Here is a 12,321-nt window from a genome sequence, read left to right as displayed (position 1 = left end):
CTTACTTGCAGCTCTTTACAATTTTTTAGTAGCGGTAATTTTTGGTTGTAGCAATAGTCTGACACAATCCACCTGCAGTAATAACTTCCTCAGACTGAAAGGAATATGTTTATCAAGCTTCATCCAAATATGTGCAATAGGTATGTAAAAGTGTTGCCACCTTGAGTTAAATTTTATTTAACCTTTATAATATTGCAATCTCGTTTCATCGTTGCGGATTTACGCATGTTCTCCAAAAACCAGTCCCAGTTTTCAGCTGTACTTCTTGCTTACTTTGTCTGCCACCGTTTGTTAAAGAAATAGTAAAGTAAAGAATTTGTTCGCAAATATTTGGCAGACATGACTCCGCGTGATCTTTTCCTATTTCCAAAAATAAAGTGAACCCTAAATGGTTGTCATTTTACAAACATATGTACATATATGACATTAAAAGCGCATTGTGGAAAGAGCTAATGGATATCCCAAAAATCGACTTTGAAAATTGTTTCGACGATTGGAAGAAGCGCTGGCAAAAGCGCATAATGAAAAAAAAGAAAAGTTAAAAAATATTTCCTTTTCAAAAATCCAAAGCGTCAGTTCTTTTTGAACACATCCCATAAGTCATAAATTAATCTACGAACTGATCACAGCAAAGAAGAGCAGCTGCGGTTAAAATATATTTCAAGAAGCGGGAATGTGTCCGTTTCTGATATTAAAGTCATATTAACCAAACTAAGTGAAAAAAAATTATCTTTTTGATAGCGTAATTGTGTCAAATCGTCTAATAGCCAAACTCACGTCTCATGCAAGGCGTAATTACAAAAATTGGACAACAAGTTTACTTAGTTATGCATTAGTATTAAAATTTGAAATCCATACAATCTCAGCAACTACTGGACCAATTTGAAACAAATTTTCATGTAACAGATTTTCTTGACATTTCCAAGATATTTGAAAATAAGTACATATGTACTTGCTTCGCTTCTCTTTACAATATATAAATAAAGGATCAATAAAAATATCGAAAAAGAACTAATAATGTTTGCACCTGCATCTCAAAAAAGCGATTGTATATCCTTCCAATATATTATATAATATTGCTAAAGTATATTTATATATTCTGACATAGTATGTAAATGTATTGTTGTAGATGTTGTTAGTTAAGTCATTTTTCTAAATATTACATTTACTCTCCGGTTTATATTCGGTCATTCCAATATTTGGAACTCATATTAATGACGAGAAGTAAAATATTCGCACCTAGCAAATAGATGGCAATGAAGGCATACATAAGTACTTATATTTAAAATACATTTTATATTTTATGATGTGTTCATAGAACAAAGAATTTAGGGAATGGATCATAAGTACAAATTATAGCGCAGTTTTCATGATCAAATTCAATGCTAAATTTTATATACATACATACATACATAAATGATTTACATGACGAGCTGAGTCGATTTAACCATGTGCGTTTATCTGCCTCTCCGTCTGTATATACGCGAACAGTTCTGTAGTTTTTGAGATAATGGCCTGTAATCCTTTCCTCACCAAGAAACTGCTTATTTATCTGTACCGCCGATATCGGACAACTATAACATATAGCTTTACGAACTGACCGGTAGAACACGCTTTTATTTTCAAAGTTTTTCAAGAAATTTGGCAAAGATTATTATCAAAGACAGCGCTCCAATCTAAAAAGAACTTGTACAGATCAGACAACTACAGTCTGTCAAGTAAGAGCGTGCTCGTGTTAATTTATAAAAAAAATTATTTTATGAAACTTTCAAAATTATATATACATTGTACACATTACAAACAATGATGCAATTTAATAATGCAATAATATGTCCAGTCACCACCAGCGTCGATAATTGCCTGGCATCTCCGAGGCATGCTTTCTACTAATTTGACGGGGTATTCTAGTGGCAAGGATCTCCAGATCCGACGAATTCCGTAAGACAACTGCTTCAAAGTGTATGTGCGTCTTCCACGAAGCTTCTGTTTAATATACATATGTCCACACATTTTCAATAGGGTTTGCATCGGGCGACTGCGACGGACAATCCAATGTAACGATGCCAGATTGAGTTTTCCAATGAGTACAGAGCTTGCTGCGTTGTTTAGTATCGTTGTCCTCCTGCAGTAAAGCCTTTTTGTAGATTTTTATCATTTTCTCGGCATTTATGTTGTCAGTAAAGAGGTATAAAGTGCCGAATCACTGCTTTGAGAAGCAGTCCCAAGGATGCACCTTTATTCCATGTTTTACGGTCCGCTGAACACGCCTATTGGTGGAAGTTGACCAGGCTCGCGTGAGAACAGAACGTGCCCATGTAGAACATTCATCAGTAAAAATGACATTTTCAAAATCTCTCAATATTCTCATGCGCCCAAGCGAGTCGCTTTGTCACAAGTTTTTCAGTCAACAGAGGCTTTTTCATTGTATTGCGTCATATCAGATCATGAGTATGAAGAAGGATTCGGATAGTTTCGTAGGATATATCTAAACCTTTTGCCGTTCATTTTGCTTGTCCTTGCCGCATTGTTAAAGCAGGATACCACGAAAGTAGATTCACTATTCTTTTTTCATCTTTTTTGTTCACTTTTCCCATCGAACCACGTTCTGGTAAATCATCGACATTTATATCTACTATATATCGCTGCTATAATCGCGTAAGCGGTGTCTACGCCAGTAAAGATATATCGCTGTATCCACTTCTATACAAATGCCTTTCTTTACTTTCTCATATATTTAGCAGCCGCTGATTGCGACATTTTGGGACCTTTCGGGTGAATGCAAAGGAACACAGCTTCGTAGCACGACGGGTACTTAGCACTCATGGCGTTTAACGTGATTCTCTTTCAAAAGATCAACAACAACTGAACCTTTGTTGATAATGCATCGAAGACAAAGCTTCCCTCTATCGGCTCGCGAAGGAATTAGAGCTAAATATTTCATTAATTGTCGGTAAAGTCGACCACGCTCTTACTTGACATACTGTATAACATACCGTATTGTTGCTATATTTTCTGTTTTTTTGTAATAAAAAACTGCTCAGACAGTTTTGTGATTACTTTACACGGTATCATTGATTACCGTCTACTCCTGCCTAAGGCAAAGGACTTTGCTGGTGAAAAGTACGCCATAAGAGAAGCTATTCCAGGTTATTGGTAATAGGGAAGGAAGTTTCCATGTGTGTGACATTATGCAATTCCCACTAAAGCACTAACTTATCCAACAATAAAATAAATCTGCATATAGTATTTAATCTACTTAAAAGAAAAGATACTCTGGAAGACTTCTTCTTTTACCGATTATCATCCTAGCTGCTCAGTAGAAAATACACGCTCACTTAATAATAACTTAATAATTATAACAGCAAATCATTAAAATGCCATTATTTTTTGTTTATCAAATTAGATTTATTAAAGTAATAATTTGTTCTAAATCCTTGGGCCAAACAGTTAAATCAATTAACAATGTGTTAAACTATGTCGGTTGATGGCTGTGCGATTTACTTGCCACCGCCGCCGCCACCACCACCGCCTCCGCCAAGTTCAAGGTTGAGACCGCCGCCACCACCGCCGCCGCCGCCTCCACCGAGTTCTTCAAAGGTGAGACCACCACCGCCACCGCCGCCGCCGCCACCACCGGGCAGAGGTTCAGGCATGGCTGTAAAGAGAAGAAGACATATTTTTAATTAATCGATATGTCGATTATTTGAGTGTATGTATGTATATTTATATGAATGTAGTGTTGCTTTGTAAATTTTGGACTGCATCCTGTAACTCACCCATAGCCATCGCCACTAAGGCCAGGACAAAAGCAAAGAGAGCGTAGAACTTCATGTTGCAAATACTGAAACTGCAATGTCCGAAACCAAAGTTAGGGCCGATATTTATACTCGGCATCATGCAGCGCAGGTTCATATCAAAAGCAGCTGACGCAATAAACTTGACCCGCTGTTTTGACGCGCCAGTAAACGCATAGTGATAGCACCAGTCAAACCTTACATGTGTGCATTTTGGTTTTTACAGAGCCAAAAGATGTATAGAAATGCTTACACATGCATTTTATTGATTAACGCCGGCGCTTAACTAAATATGTATGTGTACCTGTATGTGTGTGCATTTATATAGAAAGCTAATTTTTTATACGTATTTATTGTATTTATGTGTGTGTGTGCATATAAATGCTGTAGACAAAAACAAAATAGCAAAACAATAAAAAATACCGGTAATGCCCGGCTGGATCACAATTTGGGTGTTTGTAATAAGAGCAAATGAAGAGTACCGTTCTACGAATAGAAATTAATGCGCAATAACTGTTTTGCCTTATTTAGATCGTCAGCATAATTTCACGACGTTCTTCGAAGTAATCTATATTTATGTACTTATGTACATACTTATGTACATATGTATGTATGTACTTATGTATGTATGTAGGCTGTTGTGAAATTAAATAAAAATCTATGAATTCATGTAAATTAATAATGTGGAAAAATATATTTAATTTAAATGCATACATACATACATACATAATTTTCTTGCGGTTAATTATCAGTGGAATAATGTTTCCGAGAACTCGCTAATCCGTACAAGGTCGCTTGTGCCAAACGGGTAGAACAACTTGTCAACGAGATGAAAACAAACTCATCAAACTCTTAATGTAATGCGTACAGCTGTAAATGACATTTGATTAGTTGCGTTTTATTGAGGAAACTCAACTAGAAATTATATCATTAAAGCGCGCAAATTGTTTACTACCTATTAATTAAAAAGAACGATTTATTTGTACATTAATATGCAAATTAAATTAAAACCGCAGGTATTGGAATATCTTGAGTACAGGGCGCAAATTTTTTAGTGGAAACGTCTTTGAAATAGTGCAAAAATAAAATTGGAACTGAAAGATGAAGTAACAAAAATTAAAGGGTATATTTTTTTATTTTCTGAGAAAATTTAATGCCTTTGGAAATGATAAGAAAGAAAGAAACTCATAGTAGTTTGAAACCCATCGGATATGAAAGACAAACTAACAAACATTAAGGGGGCGGTAAGGTCAAATATAACGAAAAAAGCCATGTTTTTGTGATTTGTTTCCTGACGACACAGCTAAAACTTATTTATCCATCCAATGGTACATTGAAGTATGACATTCGAAAAATGTCTTATAAATTTTTTACAAAGGAATATTAAAAAATACGGCTATGGCAGCAATTCTCCGGACGGGTCTCGAAAAAAAGTTGAATTGCGGTACACTATTTCTGAACATATTTTATGAGGTAACGCTGTAAAGGTTTTTTTGAAATTCCAATTTTTGAATTTTTTCGAAGACTTTGAAGTGAAAAACACAATATTTTGGGAAAAAATCGACTCATTTGTTATTGCGAAATCAAAATTATGAACAAAAAAAAAGCTCTCCAGCGTTACCTCGTAAAATATGTACAGAAACAGTGTTTAAAATTTCAAACGGATCGGTGCAGTAGTTTTGAAGTTATGACGGGCACCGACTTTGAAAACGTGAGTTGTGGGACAAACACGTTTAAAGTTTCACAAACGCTCACAATCAAATCGGAGGGCGGAGACTTACAAGTGTATGTATATCTCCGTCAATTTTGCTTTAATTGCTCTCAAATTTTCACAGAATAATCTTAAGATATTGTACATTAATATAAAATAATAAAAAAATTCAAAACAAAAAACAAAAAAACCTTAGAACCAAAACCCCCTTAAGAGGATATTCTAGTCTAGAAATCAAAATTTGAGGAGTGTTTTGAATTTTATTTAAAATTAAAAAAAACAAAAAAATATTTTTACAATCCGTTTTTTATGGTGATTTATTGATATCTTGAGAATACAGAAAAAAAATTTACAAAAAAATATTAAAAATTAAAATAATTAATCGGGGGGCTGGAGAGACAGATGTAAAAAAAAATGGCGCATCCTGGTGACATTGATCCTGACTCTCCTGGTGGTCTGAAAAAAATTCAAAAGAAATTCTTAATCAGTAAGGATGCTGTTATAGTCCCTACTTCAGGGAAGACGAAAAAAAAAATGTTTGAAAAATGGCGACTGCCTGAAAATAAAAATCATTTTTTACGCTTTTTTTTGAAATTCCTGAATTTTTTTAAATATTCAAAACAAAAATTTTGACACGATGCTGGTAGGACCGATAAAGGATTATATAAAGAAGGTTCACACAAAATTTCAGTAAATCGGTTGTATAGAACTTGAGATAATGCCGGTACAGTGTGGAAAAAAGTAGTTTCGAGAAAAACGCGTTTAAAAAATTGGATACGGCCGAACCAGGCTAGGTACTGCGTCACTAAAGTAATTGTAGCTCTTAAACTAATTTTAATTTTTAAAAATTCTTTGGAGGATATGTTCTTAAGGGTCTAAACTTTAAATATATGAAAAAACTCAAAATTTTGAAAATTCTAGAGTAGAGTAGATTTAAGCAAAAAACAAATAATCGATTTTTTGAAGCTTCTAAAGCAGGCTCCCCCCTTAAAGGAAAAGTAATTGACTTGCGATCTTTTGTCTGGAAAAGGTTGGGGAGGGGCGTGGTTGTTTTATCTCGTTTTTCGATAAAACTACCAGTCCTTTAGAAAAAAGTTATATCGCCATATTGGAGATAATGAGAATGTCTATAACTTTTACATATAGACTTTTTCATTTTTTGCACAAAAAAATTTTTTTCACGAAATTTTGTGTAAAATGACCTTATTCTTATGTTCCAATCACACTGTTTTTTTAAGTCAGTGTTCTTTTAATTGTAGAGTCTTACACTTTGATGGTATTAAAAATAATTTTTTTTTTATTTATTTATGTATTTTATTTTATAGAAAATGCATAAAGAATATCCCAAAAAACGATTAAAAATTTATAAACACCTGTTTAGCGGGGTCTGTTGGCGTTTTTTGAGAAAGTTTTTCGTATTAACGTTTTATATCATCAGAAAGTAAACAAAGATATTTTTACCTCAGTTTTTCTCATTGAAAATTTGGGTTTTCCCGTTTCATCAGTATAAGGTGAAAAAATAAATTGGATATAAGAAAGTAAGTTTTGAAGTTGTAGTTGTAAGTAGTAGTTTTGCCATTCTTAACCAAATCCATTCTTAACTTAAATTCAGCCAAGCAATTTTTTCTTCAATTTTCACTTATTTTTGAAAAAACAAAATTCCACCAAAATATACAAGGGAAATTGTTTATTTCCTCACGAGAAACCATTATATAAATTTTTATCGATGTGGGAAAGTGGCGGCGTTTTGTTAAAACCAAATGTCTCCGAGATCATAAGATTAAATTTCAGGCATCAAATTGTTGATTATCAAGGCACGATAACGGTCGCCATTGCCATTTACGTTCTTACCGGCATAATTTTTGTAGATATACATACAAAATATTGTATTACATATGTATGAGCCGATGATTTCATCGTCTCATGTGTGATCTGTCAAAAAAAACTATTGAAAAAAAGTACTTCTACTTCTGAAGCACCCGTCGCATATAGCGAATTTTAAAATAACACCTTGATAATCAGAACTTCTATTCATATTTACTAATATTATTATGGTAACCCTCAAATAATGTGTTTCAATATTTACGCGGACTTTAAACGTAAATAGACCATGTTACCATAGTTTTTCTTCGCTGTAATGTCAACGATAGCACGGCGGAGCGCTTCGAATATTTGTGTTTTTGTTCTTTAAAATAATTCTAGGAAACATAAAATAATATTTGTTTTTATTTTTCCATTTCTTTTTTGCGATTTCTTCTTTAATTTGCTAATTTTAACCGTTATCCTTGCATATTGAGTATATTGAATTTGAGTAAGCCTTTTCGTAGTATGAAGAATCTATACTTTTCAATATTTACATTGTATGTCTGATAGTTTTGCGAAATACTAAAGTCATAATGATTTCGACAATCCTAATTGAGCGATCCACCTTATCTTTCATTTTTATCGCTATTCTGTTCGAATTCACAGAATATTTTTGATAAAGACACCAAAACGCTTTGAGATTACAATAACTCCTTAGGTCCATTGAACTGCTAGCTCTTATTAAAGTTCACATTGCCACAACGACAAGTATCCCAACTGGACACTGTCCCACTGGCATTCACACGGTGTGACTAAAGGTTTTGGAGGACACAACTTGTCAAAGTGGCAATGAGGAAGTTAAGGCGGAAAGATCTACATACTTTCTCATCCGCGGTCCGCATTTCGGTAGAGTAAGGTTGAAGCATCTCGGTTGCCACACTTTTTACGAACTCAGCGAAGTGGCCTCAAGCTATCAAAGTGGTATTATTGATGGCCTCACGAAAAATCAGCCTTCTTAACTAACCTATCCTAACAATAACTCAAATCACATTGAAGAAAATATTCAGTAAAAACTTTGAATATCGTTCCACTCAGAGATGCATCATACCAGTATTAGTTAGACGGTCAAATACTCACCAGCACAACCAACTCATTAGATGATCATACAATATTAAACTGTTTAAGCTAGAAAGTTTGCATACTAATTCCAACATTATTGATCATTAACAATTTACAACTATTTGATATTCTAAAGTGGCAATGGCACGCAAATATTTATTATGCACAGAGTCAGAGAGATATGTACATACGTGGAAGTACAACCGATGACCGTCAATGACCATCAATAAAAAATAATTCCGAATGCCGACTTATAAACAAAACAAAACTTTATTTTCATAAACAAAATTAATGACCGGGAGCTCCGGGCGCACCGGGGGCACCAGGTGCACCCGGTGCACCATCGTCACCACCTTTGCCCCCTTTGCCGCCATCACCACCACCTCCATTTCCACCACCGCCACCATTGCCACCACCGCCACCGTTGCCACCACCGCCACCGTTGCCGCCACCACCTCCATTTCCACCACCACCACCACCGTTGCCACCATTACCACCACCACCTCCATTGTCGCCACCACCACCACCGTTGCCACCATTGCCACCACCACCTCCATTGTCGCCACCGCCACCACCGCCTCCACCTCCTCCGCCATTTTTACCAGGCTCACCAGGCGCTCCGTTGCTATCAACTGGTTCGGGTGAACGCTTCTGCCTTTCCGGCCCTTCAGGTTCCCCAGCTGCAAGTACAATGAAATATATGTTAAAATTTTCAAAATTCATATATGTAAGCCTTATGAGGACGAACCATAACACTGGACAACCATGATTGTGGCCACAACACAGAAAACAAGCAAAAGCTTCATTGCAACAATTCTCGCTGAATACTGAATTGCGATTAATGAGCTAATGCAATGCTACGGTGTTTTATACCCTGGGCATCACAAAAAATGCATGAAGAGTAACAACAGCGGATAAGGTATATATACATACATATACATACATTCTATATATAAAAATAACGTAACAGACGTATGCATAATATATTAGTGAATTGGAGTAAAGTCAGGCGGAATAACTGTGTGGCTACAAAAGTGATATTTGTATTGCGAAAAGTCACAAAACCGACCAAACATTTTACGAGGCGTGGAAAATGCATTAATTTACTAGTAATTGTTTTCATTTGAAATAAGTAAATTTTCAAAATACAGTAAAGTCTCCTCTTATTACAACCGAAATTGTCAACTAATATGTAATATATTATTCGGATGGCAAGGTTTTGGTGTCTGTATTTCGGGATGCGCATTGAATAATTTTCATTGACTACCTTGAAAAGGGGAGGACCATCAACAGCAACGAAATCGCCGAAAAGCGGTCTCATTTGAAGAAAAAGAAACTGCTGTTGCATAAAGACGATGCACCGTGTCCCAAGACAGTGGTAAAAATCCAAGAATTGAGCTGTACAAATCGTACTACAAAAAAAGAATTTTGCAAAAAAATGTTTTTATGGTAGACCGCGGAATGGCCTGTTACGAGTAAATATTACCACTTAATTTAACTCGGTTAATAATATGTTAAAATGTGAAAAATATAATTTTAATTTTCTCCGGTTAATGGAACAAACAAGTTTCGTTGGAAAATGATCCTCAGCACAGCATTTGAAAACATACATACAAGGTGCGTTCCAAAGTAAACAGGACTTAAACAAATCAGAACAAATGGTTTTTTCGGCAGGTTCAATTTATTATATTCAAAATAGTCTCCTTCAGCTTCAATACAGCATTTTGCACGCTCCAAAAGCATGTCGAACGACTGTTTTAGATCGTTGGTCGGTATGGCCGCCAGTATGCCGGTGCAAGCTTTTTAATGGCCTCTACGTCTGCACAACGCTTTCCTTTCATGGGCAAATGCTTTTTTCTGAAAAAGAAGAAGTCGCACGGTGCCATATCAGGTGAATACGGGGAGTAGTTTATGGTTAAACTGTGATTTTTAGTCAAATAATCGGTCACAAACGTCGATCGATGAGACGGCGCATTAAACAACGAACACCAACTATCATCTTCGCGATATTCGGACCGAAAACGTCGAATACGGCTCGCCAAACGCTTCAAAACTCCAAGGTAGAATACCGCATTAACGTTTTGGCCGGGTGGAACAAATTTTTTGTGGACATTACATTTGGAATCATTAAACACAAATCACTATTGCTTTCACTTTTGACTTCTCCATGCTCAATTTTTTGGGTTCGGTTCGTCCGGTGCCTTCCATTGAGCACTCTGGTGTTTCGTTTCGGGATCATATTAGAAACACGACGTTTCGTCACCAGTCACAATATTGGAGAGGAAGTTTTTGTCCTTTTTGACCTCTTTAATGATGTCCTTCCAATGTTGGATTCTGAGCAATTTTTAGTCATCAGTCAATTTGCGCGGAACAATTTCAATTCAGTTCCATTTCCATGAATTTCAATGATGATTTCGGCTGATTTTTGATGAATTCACACACAGTTCCGATGGAATTTTCAGTGATCACAGATTTTGATTGGCCCACATGTTGATCGTCTTTTATGTCCTCACGACCACTTTGAAAACGTTGAAACCACTCGTGCACTCTGCTACGGGATAGGCAATCATTGGCATAAACTTGTTTCATCAATTTTTTGATATAAGTTTTACCAATTTTAAAACAAAATTTAATGTTGGCTCTTTGTTCGAAGCTCATTTTCGCACTGATAACACAAACATACTGACATTTAAAACGCAGTAACTTCACTTCCAATCAATGAAATTTCAGGAAATTCTCACTGGACAATCGATAAACATAGCAGATTCTAACGCACCAGTCGACATATAGGTGGCGCCACCAGGGTCCTGTTTACTTTGGGATGCACCTTGTATGTATATTTGTTAATATATTTTTGATGTGTAGTTAATAAAATTTCGTATGCTTGGTCCTTGGCAAAAAAAAATCAAGTTCGTAGACAGGCGTAACGAAAACATATAAAGTGCCGTAACTAAGTACTAAATTAAGATATATATGTATATAAATATAATTTAGAACGGGGGATCGCCAAAGCCCCTACTTCCCACATAACACAGTTTGAATTCCATATAGTGTATAAATCAAGAAGCAATTGATACAATATGTCGGGATGAAACTCTGCACGAATAATGGCTTTGAAGTATGCCACCTTATGGTCAAAAATTATACAAATTCAACAAAAACTTTTCAATACCCTAGGTACTGAATTACTGAATACAATATTTGGATCGCAGTACCCATAATTGACTTTTTACCGAAAATATTGATCTATGTGTCAGATTTATAATTGAAATTCAGAGCGAATTCTTTCATAATGTACGTCTGCATGTCGGTTTGTTACACATGGGTTGAATAAGTTCAGTACTTCCTTCAACCCCATATACCTAATATAAAGCTTTTCGAACTTCTGACTGACTGTATACCCCATATAACGGCCAATATGTGAATTATCATAATAAAATTGAAATGGTGGGTTTTTCTTATAATAAAATCGGACGAAAACTCGACATAGACCCCATTTAACCAACAAGCCTTATGTACCTGAAGGCACTTCCCTTGCTTTAAATGAAGCATATCTTTTGAAACCATATTGTTTGCACAAATTTGCTTAAAAATACTACTCCTCATTCCGTTGAATACTTCTCTATTGTAACTAAATTTCTTTTCAGTGTACCTTCTCTTAAGGCCTGAGAACAGAAGGAAGTCGGTATGAGTCAGACACGGATGGATGCAGAACAAATTTATAGCCCAGTTCATGCTTTTCTTCAATCAAAGCATGACCATTGTCATGCAACTACAATTTTTTTGACTGGCACGTAATACCAATGCTTATTACATCATTCATTTGATTGTATTGAACGAAAATTTGAAGTAAAGTAAATAAACAATTTTTCAGCAAAGTTATGTCTTATCAAA

General features: G+C 35.4%; 2 protein-coding genes across 5 annotated transcripts; both read right to left on the bottom strand.

Annotated features, from left to right (window-relative positions):
* Window positions 1-3,380: 3,380 nt before the first annotated feature.
* On the bottom strand, window positions 3,381-3,936 carry LOC115065711 (rRNA 2'-O-methyltransferase fibrillarin). The gene is made up of 2 exons (XM_029548966.2): window positions 3,777-3,936; window positions 3,381-3,655 (listed from the first exon to the last, which is right to left on the bottom strand). The coding sequence occupies exons 1-2, from the start codon at window positions 3,910-3,912 to the stop codon at window positions 3,498-3,500; spliced, it is 294 nt and encodes a 97-aa protein (XP_029404826.1). The 5' UTR covers window positions 3,913-3,936; the 3' UTR covers window positions 3,381-3,497.
* A 4,735-nt stretch (window positions 3,937-8,671) lies between these two features.
* On the bottom strand, window positions 8,672-9,335 carry LOC105231701 (uncharacterized). Of its 4 annotated transcripts, none has more exons than XM_049455717.1 (3): window positions 9,176-9,335; window positions 8,955-9,107; window positions 8,672-8,882 (listed from the first exon to the last, which is right to left on the bottom strand). In XM_049455717.1, exons 1-3 carry the CDS (start codon window positions 9,231-9,233, stop codon window positions 8,716-8,718), a joined length of 378 nt encoding a protein of 125 aa, XP_049311674.1. In that variant the 5' UTR covers window positions 9,234-9,335; the 3' UTR covers window positions 8,672-8,715. The 4 variants fall into 4 exon arrangements, with proteins under 4 accessions (XP_049311674.1, XP_049311673.1, XP_049311672.1 ...); XM_049455716.1 differs by having other exon boundaries at window positions 8,672-8,901; window positions 8,956-9,107; XM_049455715.1 differs by having other exon boundaries at window positions 8,672-8,930; window positions 8,979-9,107.
* Window positions 9,336-12,321: the final 2,986 nt, after the last annotated feature.

Source organism: Bactrocera dorsalis, chromosome 4, assembly GCF_023373825.1.
Source record: "Bactrocera dorsalis isolate Fly_Bdor chromosome 4, ASM2337382v1, whole genome shotgun sequence".
Lineage (NCBI taxonomy): Eukaryota > Metazoa > Arthropoda > Insecta > Diptera > Tephritidae > Bactrocera > Bactrocera dorsalis.
Note: the sequence above shows the minus strand (reverse complement) of the source record. Positions and strands in the feature narration are given on the sequence as shown.

What these genes read in the sequence shown, in the direction of transcription:
- LOC115065711 (XM_029548966.2), bottom strand. Translation starts at nt 3,912, where the DNA reads ATGAACCTGCGCTGCATGATGCCGAGTATAAATATCGGCCCTAACTTT. An exon ending in CTTAGTGGCGATGGCTATGG is followed by an intron (nt 3,656 to 3,776) that starts GTGAGTTACAGG and finishes TTCTCTTTACAG; the next exon opens with CCATGCCTGAACCTCTGCCC.
- LOC105231701 (XM_011213163.4), bottom strand. Translation starts at nt 9,233, where the DNA reads ATGAAGCTTTTGCTTGTTTTCTGTGTTGTGGCCACAATCATGGTTGTC. An exon ending in CATGGTTGTCCAGTGTTATG is followed by an intron (nt 9,108 to 9,175) that starts GTTCGTCCTCAT and finishes TTGTACTTGCAG; the next exon opens with CTGGGGAACCTGAAGGGCCG.